Source organism: Candida tropicalis (assembly GCF_000006335.3).
Source record: "Candida tropicalis MYA-3404 genomic scaffold supercont3.7, whole genome shotgun sequence".
NCBI classification, from domain to species: Eukaryota; Fungi; Ascomycota; class Pichiomycetes; order Serinales; family Debaryomycetaceae; genus Candida; species Candida tropicalis.
The window spans coordinates 57,459-79,304 of record NW_003020059.1 but is presented as its reverse complement, the minus strand read 5'-3'; the positions used below and the strand labels follow the sequence as shown (position 1 = coordinate 79,304).

The window sequence follows — 21,846 nt, the reverse complement described above, 5'->3', positions numbered from 1 at the left end:
TGGAATTAATGTACGAATTTTGTCTATTAATCATTGAATTCGCAGCTGCAAAAATAACAGAAATATTACAAGTAGGGTTGAAACCCTAGAATTGAACTGTTTGCACGTGACGTAAAATTTACTTTTTTTCACTTTTTTTTTTTCCCTTCTCTTCACTAATACTATGGTGAGCATTGCAGCATAGTAATTTTTTTTTTCCAATCGTCTTTCCAAATTCAATATAGTTTATTTCTTCTTTTCTTCGACAAATTTATTACCATTAAATTCCTATCGTCAATAAATTAAACTACAAGTCGAAATGGGTGGTGCTAGAGAAAAGAAAGTTCAATACTTTACCAAATTAAGAGAATTATTAGAAGAATACAAATCTATCTTCGTCGTTGGTGTCGACAATGTTTCTTCCCAACAAATGCACGAAATCAGAAAAGCCTTGAGAGGTGAAGCTGTTGTCTTGATGGGTAAAAACACCATGGTCAGAAGAGCCATCAGAGGTTTCTTGTCTGAATTGCCAGAATTTGAAAAATTGTTGCCATTTGTTAAAGGTAACGTTGGTTTCATTTTCACTAACGGTGATTTGAAGACTATTAGAGACACTGTTGTTTCTAACGTTGTTGCTGCTCCAGCCAGAGCTGGTGCCATTGCTCCAAAAGATGTTTGGATTCCAGCTGGTAACACTGGTATGGAACCAGGTAAGACCTCTTTCTTCCAAGCTTTGGGTGTTCCAACCAAGATTGCCAGAGGTACCATTGAAATTGTTTCCGACGTTAAAGTTGTTGAACAAGATGCTAAAGTTGGTCCATCTGAAGCTACTTTGTTGAACATGTTGAACATTTCTCCATTCACTTATGGTATGACTGTCGTTCAAGTTTACGACAATGGTCAAGTTTTCCCATCTTCTATCTTGGATATTACTGATGATGAATTGATCAGCCACTTTGTCTCTGCTATCAACACCATTGCTTCCATCTCCTTGGCTACTGGTTACCCAACCTTGCCATCTGTTGGTCACTCCATTATCAACAACTACAAGAACGTCTTGGCTTTGTCTATTGCTACTGACTACACCTACGAAGGTTCTGAAGCTGTTAAGGACAGATTGGCTAACCCAGAAGCTTACGCCGCTGCTGCTCCAGCTGCCGGTGCTTCTGCTGGTGCTTCCGAAGAAGCTGCCGCTGAAGAAGCTGCTGCTGAAGATGAAGAATCTGAAGACGAAGATATGGGATTCGGTTTATTCGATTAAACAGGTCTTAATGTATAGTATTTAGTATATTAATTCAATAATCTTCATTTATTCGTAACGTAAAAAAAAAACGAACTAAATAAAACAGAGTCATACACTGTAGAATTTTGAATTTTTTTGCAACCCTTATATATATATTTTAATAACAACAATCTAATCATGGATTGGGAGATGACGTATGGATCTGATTTCTCCATGAGTCTGGAAGAATCTGATACTTCTGCATCATCTTATCATCCATTAGAATGTCAATTAATGATTGATTATATAAAAATTGGTGGGAATATAGAACTAGCACCTTATATAACATGGAGAGATACCTTTGAATCTTGTGAATCCATTTATAAAACATTTGGTGATATGAAGAGAATCATAGGAATCAAACCTGAATTAGAAGAAAATTTACATGCTTTTTTAAAGAATAACAGATTAACTTATATTCTTGATAAAGTTATCCTTGGAAGTTTGCAACTTTTAGAAATGACTTCTAATTTATTTGTATTTAATAAATTTCAAAACATGAGTTCATTAGTTGAATGTATTTTTGAATTTTCTCAATTATATGCTATACAGATCAATGATCATTTGATTGTTAGTTTATTAGTTGTCTTGGAAGGTTATCGACGTTTAGAAAATCGATATTTTATAAATCAAGAGCTGCAGATATTAGAAAAGAAACCTCGAGGGTTGAATAAAATCATATTGGTGATTTTATCTCATACATATCCAACATTAATATTATTCAAGTTTTTGCAACAACAATTAATCAATGAAGATTCAGATCCTCGACGGGTCTCTCAATTGCTTAAAGATTATAGTGTTTTAATGATTAATTTAAGAACTAAAGTAGAAAATGATTATGATGATGTCTCGGAACTAGATGAAATTAAATATCAAGTTGAAACCATGATTGCTTATGTTTTAAGATCTTCGTATCATAGGAATAATTGGTATATTTTTCAACAGATTCAAGCTGATTTTAACGCTATGTTTCATGCAAATGATGATTCAGGATTTACCACTCCTGCGTTTAATTCTGATTTAGATCCACAACAAGAACAAGAACAAGTTGCTCCTTGGTTACGTGATGTTTTTGTATTACCACCAGATGAATTGGTTCATGCTGAAGAGGAAGTAGAGAAACAATCTCCATCATTGGAAGATAAATTAGATACTGATCATCTTCGAGTACATCGAGTCAGTCCAATTCTCAATAAATTCAAAACTAAAATATCCAAATTGTTCATTAGACATCATAATCATCAACATGCTAAGTAAACTAAAAATAAATAATAATAATAAAAAAAAATATTGCTAATTACATTTCTGTATATCATTCTCTTTCCTCTATTTACATGATCAAAAAAATATACACGATTCGTCTCAACTTATCTTCTTCTTATTCTTTCAACAGGAACCTCTTGAGTTTCTTTAATATCCTCTATTACAGGTTTAATAATTTCTTGAGATAATTTACTTTCTTTTGGCCAAAATGAAGGTAATAAACCAGCTTTTTTAAATAACCAAGCAACTCTATCAGTTGGTTCAGCACCTTGACCTAACCAATATTTAGCTCTATGAAAATCTAAATTGATTTCTTTAACTGGTGCTGAATTATCATGACTTGGTTTTGGTAAAGGTATTGGATCATAAGTACCTATAACTTCTAATGGTAATTTTTGAGGTGCTTTTTTAGCTGGCATCACTACAATATTATAAACTGGTTGATGTCTTCTTCCAAATCTAGCTAATCTGATCTTAACAAGATTACGTTTATAAGCTGTCTTTTCAGCAAGACTCATAAATGGTGTTGTCGTCATTGGTGTATTAGTTGGTTGGTTGGTAAAGTAATTCCAATGGTTTTGATTGATTGATTGATTGATTGAATGAAAAAAAAAATCAAAGCGAAAGAAAAAAATTTCAATGTCGCTTTTTGGTTAGAAATGAAAACTTGCACGTGCACACGACTTTTCGTTGATACAGTATAAACACAAGTATTGAAACTTATTGGAACAATCATTAACGAACAATCATCTTTTATTAAACTAACTATCTAATTATTATTATACATTATTTAAAATTTCTTTCTGGCTTTAAATTTTTGTTTAGGTTTTGAAATTTTAGATTTACCCATAGTTTTACCCTTTTTCAAAACAGGAGTACTATCTTCATCATCGGACCAATCTTGATCTTCATCATTTCTTGATCTTTTAAATTTCAATTTATTCTTTTGACCTTTAACTGGAGCTTGCTTAACAGCATCCAAATAAGCATCAATACCTGATACTTTATTCGATAATGAATCTTCATCTTCTTTATCATTGAATACCAATTTACCATTCTTTGTTTTAAATTCTTCTTTCTTATTTTGAATATCACTTTTAGTTAATTTCTTTGGTTTTGAAGATGAAATATGAGCTAATGCTTGTCTATCTAATAAATTCAATGGTTCATCACCAGTATTTAAAATAAATTGATTAGATTTCTTCTTCTTTTGTCTAATTGAATCTTCATCATAAATATCAACATCTTCTTCATCAGAAATATCAGAATCATATAATGCTTCTTCATAAGCAGAAACAAATTTCTTTTCTTGATTAGTAGTAGTAGAAGTACCAACAGATGATGATTCTTGTTCTTCAGCTTCTTGTTTTCTTTTAGCTCTATTTCTTGATTTTTTAATATTGGCAATTAATTTTTTATCTTGTTCAGGTATAGAATTTTCAATTTCTTCAATACCAAATTTTCTAATTAATCTTTCTAAAATATGTTTAACTTTTGATTTAAAATGTCCCTTATGTTCATGTGACCATTTCATAAGTTTTGATAATAATTCAGATAAATTTTGTTTAACTAATTCTTCAGGTAAGGATAAAACTTCAACTTTAACAAAACCAATTGCTGATTTTGCAATTTCTCTTGAATTATGAGTTAAAAATAATTCAACAGTTGAAGAAATTTCCAATAATAATTCAGTTGATAATACATCTTTAAATTCAAAGACTAAACATGAAATAGCAGTAATTGTAGCAGAAATCATATGAGGATTTTGTGCAGCTAAACCAGCACTAACCATGGTGAAAAATTCAGTTAATGAAGCTTGTGAATCTGGTGAATTAACATCAAAGCCAGGAACTTTAGCATTAACAATAATTCCACCTTCATTCATTTTATTACCCATCTTAATTAAAATTTGATATGATAAACCTCTTGATCTTTCGTTAACATCTTTTGTAGCCATGATAATTTCTTGTAATATAGAAGGAATGAAGAATAAATCAGTAGTAGGTAATAATTCCAATACCAATAAAATAGCAGTTAATCTTGCTGATCTTGCTGAATTATGAGTTTGTTCAGTAGTATCAATCAATACTTTTTCAATTTCTCCAATAAATTTCAAAATTGATTGTTTACCAGATTCAGTTTCTGCCAATTTTGAAATGATTCTATATGCTCTTTTTTGCATCAATGGATTATTAGCTAAATTAACAGTAGTTGCAAAAATAGAAAACAATGCATTATGTGAAGATTCAGGAACATATTTAGCCATAGCAACAATTAAATCCATCATGGTAATACTAGTTTTAGGAACCTCATTCTTATTTTGCTGTTGTTGTTGGACAGGAGCAGCAGTATCATTTGCTTCTTCATCCATGGCTTGTTTTAATAATCCACAAACTTTATCAAAAGTAGAAGCTAATTCTTCTTTTGGAACAATGTTCAAATAAGTTTCAATAGTTTCTAAAACAAATCCTCTTGAATCAGCCATAGTATAAGTGAAAACATTGAATAAAACAGTTAAAATGTTTGAAGCAATTGAACCTAAATATTGAACATTCTTTTCAGCTTCAGATTTTGGAAATTCTTGTTGAATTAATAAATCATCATCTAATGCACCATCTTTATAAGCAACATTTGATTCAACTAATAATCTCCATGCATGACAAATAGGAACCCTTAATTCCACATTAGCAAACATTAAATCAGAAAGTTTAGTAGCAAAAGATTCATCAAATGATAAAGTCAAATCTTTTGGTAAATCACAAAAATGTGGTAATAAAGACCAAATTTGATCAATAATAGTTTGGAAAATTTTATTATTCATTGATTCTTTATTTGTTGATTCTTCAATTTTTTTAATGAAAAATTCGACATTTGGTAAAATGTTTGATTTATAAAATTCCAATTCAGCAAATCGAACATTATCTCTTAAAATAGGTAATAACCAAGCTCTACCTGGACCAGTACCATTACCAGTTAAATTCAAAGGTAAACTGTTTAATACAACTTCTGGACCCATTGAAGAAACACAAGCAGCAATAAGATCTTCAGCTTCTTTATTATGAGGGAAATTATCAGTTTCATCAGTTCTCCAATTACCAACAATTTGTAAAATATCAAGGAAATCTGGATTTGATCTATTTCTAAGTTTTAAAATAGTAGCAGTAGTAAATTCTAAAATTTCTTTAGTAGCATGTTGATATTTAATTGAAAATAATTCTTTTTCAATCAATTCACTTATAAATGTGATTGTTTCATCAACTAATTCATAAATTTCCCCAGTGATTCCATTTGTAGAAGATGGTTGTAATAAAAATTTATCAGGAATAGTTTGACTAACAATAGCAATTAAACATTGTGATGAAGAAGTATAAATATCTTTTGAATCAGAAGATAAAAATTGAGATACAATAGGTAATATAGTTGGAATTTTAGAAATACAAGGTTCCGGAGATAATTTTGAAAAACTTTCTAAAGATTTAGCAACAACAGCTAACCAAGAAGCAGCTAAATGAGTATCATTAATAGAAGGTTTTAAATCAAAAATAATATCTAAAACTTTTGTAAATTTTTCAATATCAATAATATCATTCATTGATTGAAATAATCCTTCAAATGCTTTAAATGCTGAAGAAACTAAAAATTGATCAGAAGTTTTTGAAATTTCCAATAAAATATCACACAATTCTTCAATTTTACCAACTGGCCATGAATTACTTGATGTAATCATAGTAATTAATTGTAAAACATGAATAATTTGTGAATTAATTTCTTTATTTTTCTTTGATGCTTTATATTCATTCAATAAAGTAGTCAATTGATTCAAAGAAGCTTCTGCAGCTAAAGGAGCAGCAACATGAGTAGGTGATGGGGAAGTAGGAGGATTTGATAAAATTTTATTAACAGCTTCTTGAGCTCTTCTTCTAACTTTAGGTCTTGGATCAAATGAAGTTTCTAACAATGCTAAAAATGCTCTTTTTGGAGTAATTTGTCCCTTTGAATTCCACGAAGAATTATCTTGAGCTAATAATAAACTTTCTAATGCACCGATAGTTGATCTCATTAATGGAGCTTCAGCATTTTCTAAAGTTAATGGTTGAGCTAATTTAACTAAAATTTGATTAAATTTTGATTTTAATAAAGGTTTTGGAGTGAAAGGGAAAATAATATCCAAGAAATAAGCAGTAGTGGTAGCCAAATTATTATCAATTATTTTATCTTCTGATATACATTGATCCAATAATGATAAAAATGATATGAAATAAGCAACTGGAGTTTTATCATTTTTTTGTTCTTCAATGTTTTCTTCAACTGCTGATAAAATGATTGCTAAATGCTTTTGATTTTCAAGTTTCGAATTAATTTGTGATCTGATTTTGGATAACTTATCTTCCATTTCAAACACATCTAAGGATAACCCTCCATCTGGATTGTTATCTGTCATGATAGAATATCTTGTTTGGTTTGGTTTTGGTTTTGGTTATAGTTGTTTCTAGTAGAAAAGAGAATCACCTAGAAATTGTGATAATTTTCTTTTTTTTTTTTTCAGGGAGATGTGCGTGAGATGAGTTTATTGATCGTGTACAAACCTATATCACGTGCGCGGACAAATACAAACGAGACTAAGCATCCAATTGTAACAGATCCAATAGATAATCTATAATTTCAATGTCTTTTTCATATTGAATCAATGCATTTTTATATAGATTAATATCATCTGAGTAGTTATCATCTTTAAACGTTGGATCAAAAGATTCGGTTTCTTGATTAATGGCATATTTTTTAGCTAGGTAGTATCTTATATCATCAACCAACTCAATAGTATCAGTATCTTGTCTTTCTTTAATTCTTTCAGCTGATTCTTTAATAAGTTTTGAAAATTTTGAACGTTCTTTTGGATTGTTGAATATTTCAGGAAGATTATATGCCATCATTTTAGTAATGTGTTGTTCTAATTTATCGCATCTTGTTTGCCATGAAGCTCGTATCAAATCATAGGCATCATAATCGGTTTTATCAAATAATGATTGGAATTCCCCAAAAGTAAATTTTTGAAATTGTGATGTTATATTAACTGCACTCATAGTCTTCAATCTCTCTAGAAACAATTCATCGGCAGCAAATAGCAACTCTATAGATAACTTTAAAGGTATATCATGAACATCATCATGATATAAATAAGATAAAACCATTTCTGCAACTTTTTGATATGATGTACTTGTAGATAGCTGAATCATTGGTAAATGATCAATATCAACTTGAGGACGATTAACAACTTCAATACCAAATTCTCTATACATTGGTAAATCCTCTTCAGCAGTAAGAAAAATTTCCGATTTAAACATGGTATCAAAATATTCAGATCTTGCAATGATGGATTTATTCACGGGATAGTAGATCACCGATTCAGTATCTAAATCAACGCATGAAAGTATGACATCAGGGATGGAATCAGATTCAAGTAATGTTTCTCTTTGAGAATCAGTTATAAATTCATGACAATCTATATCTTCAAGATCGATATCTTCCTTTAAATCCATTTCACTGGATAATTTTTCATTTAAAATATTATTAATTAAAAACGAATCCAAATCTTTTCTTGCCTTTTCAACAAACTTGAATGATAGATCATGATTTATTTTAGCCTTTTCTTTTTCATCTTTTATGCTTTGAATTTCCTCAATACCTTCAATTAAATCATAAAGTTTATACATTTGTGCTAAAGCTAACAACTGATCTTGCATGTTCAGAGAATAGTCGTTGATTACCGAATCAGTCCTAAGATAAATATAATCCACAATACGTTTAAATACCGAGGGATCAACACTCATAGGCATAGTAACAACTGTCAAGTTTCTCCAATCATTTAATAATTTCTCTTTAAAATAAGGACTTCTTGCAACTAATAAAAATCTATGAAGGTTAAAAAATTGCAAATCTTTAGGTAATCCTGGTTGTTTAAATTGAAATACAATATCATTATTCAATGAATTCAATAATGGATTTAACAAGGAAGAAATATGACCAGCAAATGGTTGACTTGCATCAATTGCTTTTGAAATATCAAAACTAACTAATAAATCTCTAATTTCATCAGTTAATGCACCATAAATACAACGAGCTCCTTGGAAAGTATCCCTATCACAAATAGCTCCTCTACTTAATAATAATTCAACAATTTTAAAATGTCCACATAATGAACTAAGAATTAAAGGGGAATAATCATATTCATCAACTTGATTTATATCAAGATTAGGTGTAGATAATAATGAATCAACTACTTCTATATCTCCAGTACGACATGCCATACATATTTCTTGAAATACTTTCGCCACTTCTGGATCTTGATCAATTGGTGACGAGGTAGGTCTCGCAGAAGATGAAGAAATTGACAATGACGAGGGCGTATCTAGATGATGACTTAGGGAAAATATCAGATCAATATCTCCGTTGGTAGTTGTCGAACTAGGGGGCATTGTGGTGGGTATTGAATAAAACTGAAAAAAAAAAATAGTTAAAAGATAATTAGAAAATTGTGAGGAATGTTTTTTGTTGAAAAATTCCAACTTGAGCCTCAGTTTCTCCGTTTGGGTTTATGTTGCTGCATTCCCTTTGATGATGATTATAATTAAACTGTGGAAACACTGAGAACCGATACCACAAGTCACAGCATCACCGAGGATAGTAATTAATAATGGTTAAAGGTAACACGCCAATCAATAACTAATTGATTGTTCTTTCTAGTTTAGATAAGAGAATTTTATACTCAAAAGATATTCGCGAATCAAATGTTTTGCTTGAAAATGTTTGCAGCCTAATTTGAAAACATATCCGTCAAATCATAGAATAAGGATTACAAACCAGACACGTAGTATTTATGATGAACATTAAGAATACTATAAATATTCGGTGGCATTTCTATCTAATTTTCCAGTGAGTTGTTCTAGACAATACAACAATCATCATCATCATCATCATCATCATCATCATCATCATCATCATCATCATCATCATCATCATGAGTCAAACTGTATTTGTTACTGGTGCTACTGGTTATCTTGCAAAACATATTATTGGATATCTTATGGAAAAAGGTTATTCCGTCGTTGGATCAGTTAGATCTAAAGAAAAGGGAGAAATTTTAAGCAAACTATTCAATACTGATAAATTCTCCTATGAAGTTGTTGAAGTTTTAGAAAAAGAACATGCGTTTGATGAAGCTTTAAAGAAACATCCCGAGGTTACTATATTTATTCATACTGCATCACCAGGAGGTAATACTAAAACTGAAGAATATGAAAAAGATATAATTATTCCAGCTATTGAAGGTACTAAATTTGCATTAAAATCAATTCAAGATACATCACCACAAATTACTAGAGTTGTATTAACTTCATCAGTTGCTGCTATGAAACCATTAATAGCAACACATGATGTAACTATTCCTTATTCTGATCAAGATTATAGTGATATTAAATTAGAACAAGCAATTAATAGTTCAAGAGCAGCATATACTGCATCAAAAGCATATTCTGAGAAAGAAGCATTTAAATTCATCGAAATTAATAAACCAAATTTTACATTATCTTCAGTTAATCCAGTATTTACTTTTGGACCAGTTGAATTTATTGAAGAAATTAGAGGATTAGATAAATTACCATCAACTGCTGAATTTGTTAATTCAGTTTTGAAATTTCCTAAACAAATGGTTAAAATCCCACCATTTCAAGGTGCTTTTATTGATGTTAGAGATGTTGCTAAAGCTCATGTAATTGCATTTGAAAAAGATGAAGCCCAAGGAAAGAGATTATTAGTAGAACAAGAAAAATTTTCATTTCAATTATTGTTAAATATAATTAGAGAGAATTTCCCTGATTTAAGAGACAATTTACCTATTGGGGAACCAGATGTTGATGTTAGCAAATGGAGTAAAGCTGATGATAGTGAAAGTAGAAGAATATTGGGTATTGAATATATTCCTTTAAAAACATCAGTTTTTGATTTAATCAATCAAGTGTTAGAATCTAAGAAATAAGAGTATTTTATATGCTGTGTATATATGTATTGAATGCATACAGATATATCACTTGGTAGTGTAGCCAACAAAAATGACCCAACTTGTTTAAACGTCGATGGTGGTGGTGGTGGTGGTGGTGCCAGCCCCCCCTTGCGGGAGCGGGGCCCAACAAATCAACAAATCAACAAAAAAATCGTTGTGTGTGTGTGTGTGTGTGTGTGTGTGTGTGCCTACACCAATAATTTTCATTTCTTAGTGGCGAAAAACCTTTCTTTCACACACGCGGAGTAGTACGACACACACAGTCAGAGAGAATTATAAATTTCTCCTCCTCTCTCCGTTTGATCCCACATTTTTCTTCTTTTTATATTTCAATCAATAACTATCCAATTAATTAACAATGGTTTCTGCTGAATTCGAAGAAAAAGTATGTTTTGGTTCTACGATCAATTGACTCATGTTGTTCCTAATTCCTAACTAACTCTTTTTGTTTGCCAGGCTTCTCAAGTTTCTAACTTAACTACTAGACCAAGTGATGATGAATTATTAAAATTATACGGTTTATATAAACAAGCCACTGTTGGTGATAACAATACTGATAAACCAGGTACTTTTGATTTCAAAGGTAAATACAAATGGCAAGCTTGGAAAGATTTAGAAGGTAAAACTCAAGAAGAAGCTGAACAAGAATACATTGCTTTTGCTACTGAATTGATTTCTAAATACAACTAAATTTATATTTAAATTTAAATAAAAAAATAAATCCTAAATATATATCTTTAAATACAAGTATATCTGTTTTTTTTTGTTTGTTTGTTCTTTTAATCAGTCTTCAATTTTAAAGATCTGATGTTTTTAAAGGAATTGATTATGATAATCAAAGGAATAATCACATATGGAGAATAGATTGCACACAAGTTTGTGACTTGACCAATCAGTAAATCATATGTCTTGTACTCTAAAATTAACCAAATCAAACATACAAAAGTAGTGAAACCAGCATTGAACCCGTAGATAATACTCCATAAATAATAACTCAAATCTAAACGATTAGATAAATATTTGTATAAGAAATAGAAAAACAAAGGTAATTGGAAAACCACTTCAAAAGTTACAAATATTTTAAACCAAGTTTGTGGGGATGACAATAATATGTCATGATTTGTGGATACATGGAAATCGACTATTTTGGAAGTGATTGCCAATTGATATTGTTGAGGAATTATACATGAAGAATCAATGAATATAGTGATTGGAATATGAATTAAATAATACCAAAATAATGACTTTTCTATTAATGGATTCATGATGTAATAGATGGTTAGAATACGAACTTTTGCGGGGGTCGAGTGGCAGAATCCAATGTCTTATCTGTAGAGCGTATTTCCTTTTGATTCGGATACTGGAAAAATGGGAAAAATAACGTGTCAAACCAACCAACAATCAACAAGGAAAGAAAGATCTTGATTGTTTGGTATATTCTATTTTCCAATGATGTATCAAATTTCCGAAATCATTTTGTCGTGTTGCGTCGTATAAAAAAAGAACAAATTTCAAATGATCGTGAGAAGACAGTGCGATGTGGAAATGTCAAATAATGGTGGAGATGAATCTTCCCCAAACAAAGTTCTTATCTTTCTCTGGTTTGTAACTCCATGATTATCCATTACACGGAAAACGAATGATTACCTTTGAACGAAATAGAATTTAAATATTTTTCTTTCCCAAGTGTCAAAAGATCACGCCAAAGTCAAATAAATAAGAGCAATGCAAAGGATCTTTGAATTAGGATCCATTTCCCGGAGATTCATGTACAAACCATTAGTTTAAATTAACCAAAACCGATTGGATAGGGAAAGTTGTCGTCGGTGGAATACTATTTGATGACCAAACTTCGTGAAACTATGAACTGTGCATGATTATTAGCTGTAGTACTCTTACTCTGTCCGGGAAGAGGGAGAGTGTCAACCAGATTTACTCAACTCTACTTATCTACAATGCATGTGTTTGATGTAAAATTAATGATAGTGGCTTTAATAAGATGATGAAAAATGGAAAAATGAGCAAATTATACCACCCCATAGGAGAACGGCATATGTTAGTCCATATTCGTTAGTTTTCCATTTGCTTCTTTTAATTGGTATTTCCAATAGAACAATAGAACAATAGTAAAGGAAATGGAATGAAATGAAACACAGAAAGTGTAAGAGAGTGAGAGAGAGTGTGTCTACTTTATAATCAGTATCGTAACCATTTAAGTGGTGGAAAAAAAAGAAAAGACCCATCAGGGATCAGACGGGGAGGGGGGAGAAGAATAATTTAGAGATGACGCAATAACCATCGTTAGTAGATATACCATATTACTCATCTTATGATTGTATATATACAACCAAAGAAGATGGTGATAGTTTAACTGTAAAAGTAATAACAGTAATAAACAAGAGCGGCAACGGCAATTGAAGTGATTCATTATAATGGAACAAAAAAAATTTTTTTCAACGGCCGAAGAGTTGAAATGGATTAGTCAAAACAACGGAGATGACACACATATCAAAGAGAGAGAGAGGATCAGAGAGAGAGAGCGGCAATGATAGATAATATCCTAATAAGCTATGTTTAGTCCGTTCGGCTATTTTAGCATTAAATTACACAGTTTAGTAAAGTACGGATGATGACAAACTAAATGTCTATCTATCCATAACCGTTTCTTTTCTCAGTTCCATTCTCATCCCCATCCCCATTCCCATTCCCGTTACAATAAAAATGAAAAGAATTTATTTCCGAATTTTACATTGCTCTTTTTATTACTAACACTAGGATACACACACACACACACATACGGATTTAACTTTTTTTTTTTTTATTATTGACTCCCGGGACACACCCTCTCTTTTTATTTCATTAGGACTCACACAAAATATAAATATAAATATAAATATACCATAACCTCTCCTCTAATTTCTGTAATTCTTTTTTTTTTTTTTTTATTTTAAATTATTTACAACTATTCAATTATTCAAATGTTAAATACAATGAGACTCAATTCCACTACTAGTAACAGCAACACTTCCCAACCATGGAAGTTGGAATACGATTCTATCTTACAACAATACTACTACATTAATCTACTTGATAATTCAATTTCATTCGATTCTCCTTGTGAAGTAATGAACCACAAGAAATCTTCTTCTACAAACAAAAAATTATTTGCATCCTTCAAGAAACAAAGAGAATATAACCAACATCACAAGAATTGTCCACTTTCACGTAGTTCAAGTAACAACACCACAACTACTGCTACCAATAGTAATAGTACTACTAAATCAAAATCAATTTATCGCCGATTAAGTGATGCTTTGTCTTTGAAATCCACAAAATCTAATGAATCTACTCCAAATAATTCTCCAAGAAATAGTATCGTTTCAAACGTCAGCAATGCATCCAGTGAATCTTCCACTACAATGGTTGATAGTACAACGTTAATGGATGTTGGTAATTTAGATGATGAATATTTATTAAACAACAACAGATTAAATAATTTTAAGAATTTCACTGGGACTTCTCAAGGTAATTTACGTTTTGGTTACATTAGTGATAATTATCATGAAGATGCTATTTCTATTTCAAGTGATGAATCTTCAGTACTAAACGATCCATTGACTAGTGATGAAGATGAAGACGAAGTTAGAGTTTTCAATCAAAATTATATCTACAACCCAAATTATGATGGCGCTTTTTTCGATTATGAAGATGATGATTGTAAAGACAATGAAATGATTGACATTGAAAAAGAAAACGAAAGAAGAGAATTAAGATTACAAATTTTAAAAGAACTATATTAAGTGTTTGGGGAGGTGCTAAAAAGTAAAAAAAAACTCAATAGCAACGTGTTTGTTTGTTTATTGACTATTTCTAACTTTAGAAGGGAGCTTAAGACATGGTGGATTATTGACAACAAAGCATTTATACAATTATATTTATTTCTGTATTTAGTTTATTTCTTACGATTTATTATGATGAATTTACGATTATTATTATTTATCACTTGTTTGTAGAAGCCAATAAAGCTTTTATCTTTATTATGGTGCTGTCGTTTACAACTAATGATAATGTAACTTTGTTGGGTAAAACTGTAATCACTGTCAATGTCTTTTGGATTATTGCTGTGAAAATGTGAAAACTGTTATTTATTGTTGGGTTTAATATGTGGCACACCATCGTACCTTATTTACTCTTCTCAATTGGCGGGGATAATTCAAAAAAAAAATACTCTTCTAAGCGTGTTTAGAAACTATGCATGAAATTTAAACATTTATTATTGGAACATAAACATAAACTTTGTCATGAGAATCTTGTCATTCCTCTTCCCCATATCAAACTAATTTGCTCCACAATCATTGCTCCTCGGATTTTAATTTTCAATCTAAATATCGGATATTAAATGTTACTATTATAACCGATAATAGTAGACACATTCAGTAGTTCATGTATAAACTATATAGAAATTATAATCTCCGGATACAGAAAGATGCCATACTACTATATCGGTTATCTTTTCTGTAATATCCAATGTTGTATTGTTAACCCTTAGATTTTTTGATAAAGTAATTTACATAAAACAATATTTTACCTTAATCAACAACCGTGACTCATACTAACATAATACAACACCGCCATAATAAAACCCTAAAAATAACAATTCAATAACATTCGTAATACAACTTAAGCATTAATAATTCGTAGCAGTAGTACTATTACTACTGCTAGTAGTATTACAAAGCCAGCATTTCTTTTTTTTTTTTTTTGTTTCTCCTTTGTTCGGTTCCGTTAGTTTTCGTAAATATTTCTCCTATGTTATCCCCGCTGATATTGCGGCATATTGACTAAAACGGTAAATTGAGATGTAGCCTCACGGTGTTCTAAATTGGGAAATACCAGAGCCACTCGATGTATCCCATTTTGGAAACATACAGATTTTATTTAGGGAAACAGCCAAATCTGCACACAGATCATATATTAGAGTGGGTATAATGATATATATATATATATATCTTGCTTATCACAACATTACACTTCAGAACTGTATCTGAGATCAAGTATTTTACTATTGAAATAGCTTAGGTAGAGTCTTGTCCATACAAAGCTACAAGTGAAAAAAAAAATCTTACAGTCAAATGTTTCACACGAAATGACAAACGACCATGAGACAGAGAAAGAGAGAAAAAAAAAAATTTACAACAGAAAAGCAAACAAAATCTTCAAGACCAACACAACCTTTAAATAACCATTACTCTATTAAAGTCACATTATTCGATCGAACAATGGCTACTTCTCAAACCACTTTTCTGGACGAAAATATAGCCAGACTTAAGAAAATGACTGACGTGGCTAAAACAAATCCACAACAATATTCTCGTACTTTAACCGATCTATTAGCCATCGTCATCACTCAACCAAATGAAGTTGAACAACATAAATGGATAGTTGGGTTCTTATATGATACTTTTATTAATAATGATAGCATTGATATTCGTGATAAAAACCAATATGCTATTGAATCATTAGATGCATTGACTGCTTTGACAAATATCCGTGATATCACTACGTTTCGTAAAGTTATCGATATTTCATGTATTGTATTTAGATTGGTATTTCAATATGTTGCTCAAAATAATAATGCTGTACAAATATGGAGTAAATTAATTGAATTGAAAAACAAATTGGTGAATAAATATGTTACTACTTTCCCATTGGATCCAAGTGATAATTTGGAATATGATCAAGTTAGAAATATCCCAACAAAATTGGAATTGTTGAAATTTCTTATGGTTGTCATTGATACAACTACAAGAACAGATGTGATTGGTGCTCCGATTCGTAACGTTTCAAATCAATTTTGTTTAAATAATGTATCTCCAAGTCATTCGGTGATTAAATATAAACAAATGGAGAATGAAGCTCAACAAATTTTCCAAGGATTGGTCTTGAAAGTATTCGACAGTGATATTATCAATCCTCCTTTAATCACAGCAACTATAAATCATTGTGTTGTTATTATGAAGAAGAAACCTCAATTGGTTAAAATGTTGTTGACTAAAATTAATAAATATGATACCATGGAAAAATTACGTTCTAATTATCAATCGGTTGAACAATTTAAATTGGCTAGAAAATATGTTGATAGAAACATTCGTATTTTCATCCAACATTGTCTTAAGCAAAAATTAGTTCCAACTGAATTCCAAAATCCTTTGAATATCCAAGCTAATGCTTTAACCGACAGGGGTGCTGATATTAGAAAAAAGAACATCTTTGCTATTGATGATCCAAGTATCAAAAAGAAGAAATTTGAAGGATTCTATTATACATCAAAACGTCTCAAGGAACCTACTTACAGTAATTTGTATACATTGAATGCCCTTGATGATCAAATCAACAAATATGATGTATCTGATATACGTCCGAATCTTTTAATTCCATTAATAACCAATGCATTACAACGTGCTTCAGTTACTAGATTATCAAAAGGTTTGGAAATTATTTCTGATCGATTCAAATATGCTATTGAAAATCCAGTACAAATAGGGACCGACGAACCAGCAGCAAAACGAAGAAAAACAGATCGACCACAGCAATCTCAATCACAATCACAATCACAATCACAACCATCACAACAGCAACGATCAAAACAGGAACCACTGATAGTGAAAACCGAACCTAGAGTTAAACAAGAGCCAAATGAAGACGATGATGATATTGATAATGAAGATGAGTTAAAATACGGTGGTGAAGTAGGTGACGACTTCTTTAATCCCGATGAAATCTTTGTATTACCTCCACCAACAGATGTTGCATTCCTGGAAAGAAAACTGAATCTTAAAGTTATCATTAATAATTTCTTATCATTAGCAAACAAGAGTATTGGAAACAAAGAAGATTTGGAAGTTCCTGAACTTAGTGCCGAAGAAAGACATAACTTGAAATTTGCTTTACCTCATATTGCCATGAAGGCTTGGAAAAAGGGAAGTTGGATATTATTATTGACAAGATTAGCTAGTAGAGGTATGAGAATAAGACACTATGATAATCCAAATGGTACCAATTCACCAGATGAAATAAACAAACAAGAAATGGCCGATATGATTAGAGAAGAAATCATGAAGTATTGTTCTGCCAGTATTCATAGCAGAATCGATATTATTATAGAATGGTTAAATGAAGAATGGTATAGTGAAAGAGTATTCCAACAAAGTGAACTTCTCAAACAAGGAAAAAACATTGACAAGGAAACTATTGTTACTCCTATTTATGATAAATGGTGTGCCAAAGTATTTGATGCTATAATTAATTATATTGAACCGCTGGGGATTAAGTTATTTATTAGATTAGTGAGTGACTTGCCTGATTTGAATGATAATGTCATTGGTAAGATTAAATCGTTATGTTTTGATCCCGTCAAATCGAATATTGGATTCATGGCATTGCAATTTTTAATTATGTACAGACCACCAGTCAAGGATAGTTGTATTAGAGTATTACGAGAATTGGCAGAAAGTGATCAAGAAGATACAAAAGCTGAAGCATCAAAGAGATTAGCCAAATTAGAAAAGAAATAGCAATGTGTATAGTTTTGATTTTTTTGACAATAAACAAATATCAGAATATTGATTATGTAATATCACGAAGTTAAGGAGTGCAAGAAAGAACAAAAAAAAAAAAAAATATGAAGACAACAACAACAACAACAACGAGAGAGAGAGAGAGAGCAAAAATTAAAAACAATTTTGACGCAAGTGATTTAACGAGGAGGGAGTATAACTTTCCTTATCGTAATTTACAAACCAGATCAATTCATCAACAGAAATGAACAGCAATATTGAAGATGATCCATGGGCAAGTGGATGGAATGATTCTTCCAACACTTCTAATGATACCACATCAACACCATTTCAATCAACGTATTTAACTTCATCACGATTATTTACATCGTCAAATCAAAACCCTGTTTCAACAACAAGTCCAATTCCACATCATCTTCATCATCAAGCACCATCAATCCAAAGTTCAATGAATAATGTTCCAAGTTCTTATGAGACTGTTTATTCCCATTTTATGAATAAGATCAATTCAATTACTGATTTTGAAATTAATATAATTGATAAACTTGTTAATATGGATTATTTAACAAATTATCAAAAACAAAAAATTCTTGATGTTATTTATGATAATAGTTTATTACCAATTACTCAATCATCTAAATTTTATCAAATTTTAGGATTACTAGCTTTAGAAATTGATGTACCAGGTACTGGAGATTTTGTAACTTTACAATTTAGATTGAATAATTTACCTGATTTACCAGAAAAATTCATTAATGAAATAACTCAAGATGTTGAAGATGATCCATTAATGGGGAATAGAAATAGAAATAAAAATGATAGTTGGGGCAAAGATAATGATGACGATGACGATGGAGGAAATATTGGTAACACCAGTCTAATTAATGATCCTTTATTAGTTGATCATTCTCATATTCAAGATGAATCAAGTCATGTTGGTGATGACTCAAATCGTGTAGAAGATCAACCAGTTGCTAGTTCAAGTGTTGACTCTGAATATATTGAAAAATACATCAATGATCTAAAGGATCAATTTAAACCATTGTTTTTAGGTGTTGATTTAATCAAGATTAAAGAAGTTCCTGAGAAAGAAGGGATTTTGTTTAAACATATTAATTACATAATCACTCATAATTTGAAAATTGGTGGTTCAAGTTCAGGAACCAAGAAAGTTATTAGAAGATATTCTGATTTTGTTTGGTTAATGGAATATTTACTTGAAAAGTATCCATTTAGAGTTATACCAGGGTTGCCACCTAAAAAATTCACTGGTATGTATTCTTTGATTATTGATTCATCAAAGAGTTTAATATTAAATACTAACGATAATTCCCACACAGTAGGAGCTTCTCCGGATTCTCAATTTTTACAAAGACGTCGTCGTGGGTTACATAGATTTTTAAATCAATTGATCAAACATCCTGTTTTAAGTGAAGAACCAATAGTACAAACCTTCTTGACTGTTCCAACAGATTTAGCTACTTGGAAAAAACAAGCTAAAATTGATTCTTCTTTAGAATTTAAAGGACAAAAAATCCAACCTAATTTCATGAATACCATTTGGCCAGTTGTGGGAGAGACTTTTTTAAAGAATTGGAAATCAGCTGAAGAGAATATTCAAAATTTGATTGATAAATGGGTCAAAATAATCATCCTTGTTGAAAGATACGAAAGAAGACAACAACAGATAAGTTTTGATAATGGGAAATTTGTGGAAATGTTGAATGGTTTCAGCAAATTGAACACAGAAATTTACCCTGATGAAAATCAAGACACTAAAGTTCAACATGATTTCAGTTTTAATTCTTCTGGTGATATTACTAGTATAAATCAAAGTTTGAATTCTATTGGAGAATTTTTCAATAAATCTTCACAGATTTTAATTGATGAAAGTTATGTAATAAATACCACCACATTGGAGAAGTTTAAAAACTACTTGGATTATTTAAATTCTTTACAAGAATTGTTTGAACGAACCAAGAAATTATCAATTAATCAAATTGATATATTAGATCAAAGAATTAAAGAACAAGAAGTCAGATTTAAAAAAATCAGTGATGAAAACCCTGATGCTAAAGGAGGTGAATTACTCAAATTGAGACAAGCTATTATTAATGATAAACAAGAAATTTTCCAACAATTAAATAAAGATTGGTTAATTAAACAAAGTTGTTTACATGAATTTATTTATTTTCAAGAAACTCAATTTTTAATAACTGAAGTTTGGATTGAATGGTGTAAAGATAGATTTAAATGTCAAGAGAAATTAACAGGATTATACGATAATTTAAATCATGAAATCATAAATGACATGCCATTAAATAGATAGATTCTATTCATGGTTTTTGTGTGTATTTAACTATTAATTCATGAGGAGACTTTATTAAATTAAAACCATCATCAAAATATTTCATATTTAAAACATTTGTAATATTCAACTCTTTCTTTGCTTCATTAAATTCATCATTCGATTGTTTTAATTTCGAAAGTATTCTACCAACTTCAATTCCCAATTCTGCACCTTTAGGAAACCCATCATCAAAGCCATCTTGTAATGAAGTTTCCTTAGCATTTGTTATCCCATCAACATAACCTTGTTTATAATGAGTTCTAATTATATCATTATTAGGAATGATCTTGTCCTCTCCATCATCATCTGATAAATAGTCATCACTTAGCGGGTTGTTCTGATTATTGGTATTAGTTTGTTGTTTATTTAATGACAGTTTACCATTCGTACACGAACAATTTCCATTACATGACATGATGAGTATGAATTTGATATGGCCGTAAATATCGTGATAGTTGATTAATCCTTTTGGAGACAATTATTAATCAGTCGATGCCAACGGAGATAATGAGTCGTGTCGCTTGGCTGGATTTTTCGGTATGGTTCAGACACGCACACACAAGTACACCCTGGTTGAAATAAAATGAAATGATAGTATTACAGGACTGTAATTGACCTATAATGGGTTATAGAATACTTGATAAAGAGATTGGATTTACTATAGAGTCTACTGAGTTTCATGGGTACAATTCAATTATTTGAACACTCAGATATGAATGTCCGTGATATTGCAAATTGACAGCACAGAAACAGCCATCCAATGAATGAACGTACAAAAGGGGTAGGCCAACTTCAAGCACGATGACTGCTAGTAGCAGTATCGTGTAAAGTATTTCTATCCATCTCGAATTGTAGTATTTTGTGTGAGAAACAATAAAATTGTACGGCTCAAAATGGTGTTTAAAATTCTACACATCATCACTTCTACAACAACAGCAGACATGTACGTCACACGGTTAATAAACTACTACAACAGTGTCTTTAGAATACTCAATTGGGACGACATTCCTTATTATTCATTCCTATCATTCTTTTATCAGTTGTACAATTATTTCTCTGGTAAATCAATTATTATAAGTCGTGCGCATGTGCTCAATTCATTCATTCATCCAGCATCCGGCCAAAAAAATTTTAAGCAAGAAGTAAAAAAAAATATCAACAACAACAATTTTCTCCTTTTAATATATTACAAAACATTGACAAGCTTCATTTACAACAAGATTTTAATTATTTATCACATTTCAAGAATAAACAACACCAGCATATCTACAGAAACTAATTGCAATTAATTAGTCACAACAACAAGCAATAAGAACTATTCTTAATTGAGTCTTATCTT

General features: G+C 30.6%; 13 protein-coding genes across 13 annotated transcripts; 7 read left to right on the top strand and 6 right to left on the bottom strand. All coding sequences in view use genetic code 12, as the record gives it.

Annotated features, from left to right (window-relative positions):
• Positions 1–298: 298 nt before the first annotated feature.
• RPP0 (60S ribosomal protein uL10) lies at positions 299–1,240 on the top strand (the record flags this gene model as incomplete). The annotated part of the gene is made up of 1 exon (XM_002550542.1): positions 299–1,240. The coding sequence occupies one exon, from the start codon at positions 299–301 to the stop codon at positions 1,238–1,240; it is 942 nt and encodes a 313-aa protein (XP_002550588.1).
• On the bottom strand, positions 325–831 carry CTRG_04886 (uncharacterized protein; the record flags this gene model as incomplete). Its single annotated transcript, XM_002550541.1, has 1 exon — positions 325–831. One exon carries the CDS (start codon positions 829–831, stop codon positions 325–327), a length of 507 nt encoding a protein of 168 aa, XP_002550587.1.
• Positions 1,241–1,399: 159 nt separating the features above from the next.
• On the top strand, positions 1,400–2,518 carry CTRG_04884 (uncharacterized protein; the record flags this gene model as incomplete). The annotated part of the gene is made up of 1 exon (XM_002550540.1): positions 1,400–2,518. The coding sequence occupies one exon, from the start codon at positions 1,400–1,402 to the stop codon at positions 2,516–2,518; it is 1,119 nt and encodes a 372-aa protein (XP_002550586.1).
• Positions 2,519–2,628: 110 nt separating this feature from the next.
• Positions 2,629–3,060, bottom strand: CTRG_04883 (mitochondrial 37S ribosomal protein bS16m; the record flags this gene model as incomplete). The annotated part of the gene is made up of 1 exon (XM_002550539.1): positions 2,629–3,060. The coding sequence occupies one exon, from the start codon at positions 3,058–3,060 to the stop codon at positions 2,629–2,631; it is 432 nt and encodes a 143-aa protein (XP_002550585.1).
• A 254-nt stretch (positions 3,061–3,314) lies between these two features.
• CTRG_04882 (mRNA-binding protein) lies at positions 3,315–6,965 on the bottom strand (the record flags this gene model as incomplete). The annotated part of the gene is made up of 1 exon (XM_002550538.1): positions 3,315–6,965. The coding sequence occupies one exon, from the start codon at positions 6,963–6,965 to the stop codon at positions 3,315–3,317; it is 3,651 nt and encodes a 1,216-aa protein (XP_002550584.1).
• A 178-nt stretch (positions 6,966–7,143) lies between these two features.
• On the bottom strand, positions 7,144–8,997 carry CTRG_04881 (uncharacterized protein; the record flags this gene model as incomplete). The annotated part of the gene is made up of 1 exon (XM_002550537.1): positions 7,144–8,997. The coding sequence occupies one exon, from the start codon at positions 8,995–8,997 to the stop codon at positions 7,144–7,146; it is 1,854 nt and encodes a 617-aa protein (XP_002550583.1).
• A 542-nt stretch (positions 8,998–9,539) lies between these two features.
• CTRG_04880 (uncharacterized protein) lies at positions 9,540–10,556 on the top strand (the record flags this gene model as incomplete). The annotated part of the gene is made up of 1 exon (XM_002550536.1): positions 9,540–10,556. One exon carries the CDS (start codon positions 9,540–9,542, stop codon positions 10,554–10,556), a length of 1,017 nt encoding a protein of 338 aa, XP_002550582.1.
• Positions 10,557–11,359: 803 nt separating this feature from the next.
• On the bottom strand, positions 11,360–11,845 carry CTRG_04879 (uncharacterized protein; the record flags this gene model as incomplete). The annotated part of the gene is made up of 1 exon (XM_002550535.1): positions 11,360–11,845. One exon carries the CDS (start codon positions 11,843–11,845, stop codon positions 11,360–11,362), a length of 486 nt encoding a protein of 161 aa, XP_002550581.1.
• Positions 11,846–13,558: 1,713 nt separating this feature from the next.
• Positions 13,559–14,380, top strand: CTRG_04878 (uncharacterized protein; the record flags this gene model as incomplete). The annotated part of the gene is made up of 1 exon (XM_002550534.1): positions 13,559–14,380. The coding sequence occupies one exon, from the start codon at positions 13,559–13,561 to the stop codon at positions 14,378–14,380; it is 822 nt and encodes a 273-aa protein (XP_002550580.1).
• Positions 14,381–15,739: 1,359 nt separating this feature from the next.
• CTRG_04877 (RNA-processing protein) lies at positions 15,740–18,154 on the top strand (the record flags this gene model as incomplete). The annotated part of the gene is made up of 1 exon (XM_002550533.1): positions 15,740–18,154. One exon carries the CDS (start codon positions 15,740–15,742, stop codon positions 18,152–18,154), a length of 2,415 nt encoding a protein of 804 aa, XP_002550579.1.
• Positions 18,155–18,401: 247 nt separating this feature from the next.
• Positions 18,402–20,486, top strand: CTRG_04876 (uncharacterized protein; the record flags this gene model as incomplete). The annotated part of the gene is made up of 1 exon (XM_002550532.1): positions 18,402–20,486. One exon carries the CDS (start codon positions 18,402–18,404, stop codon positions 20,484–20,486), a length of 2,085 nt encoding a protein of 694 aa, XP_002550578.1.
• A 7-nt stretch (positions 20,487–20,493) lies between these two features.
• YAE1 (Yae1p) lies at positions 20,494–20,922 on the bottom strand (the record flags this gene model as incomplete). Its single annotated transcript, XM_002550531.1, has 1 exon — positions 20,494–20,922. One exon carries the CDS (start codon positions 20,920–20,922, stop codon positions 20,494–20,496), a length of 429 nt encoding a protein of 142 aa, XP_002550577.1.
• Positions 20,923–21,400: 478 nt separating this feature from the next.
• On the top strand, positions 21,401–21,796 carry CTRG_04874 (uncharacterized protein; the record flags this gene model as incomplete). Its single annotated transcript, XM_002550530.1, has 1 exon — positions 21,401–21,796. The coding sequence occupies one exon, from the start codon at positions 21,401–21,403 to the stop codon at positions 21,794–21,796; it is 396 nt and encodes a 131-aa protein (XP_002550576.1).
• Between the last annotated feature and the right edge of the window lie 50 nt (positions 21,797–21,846).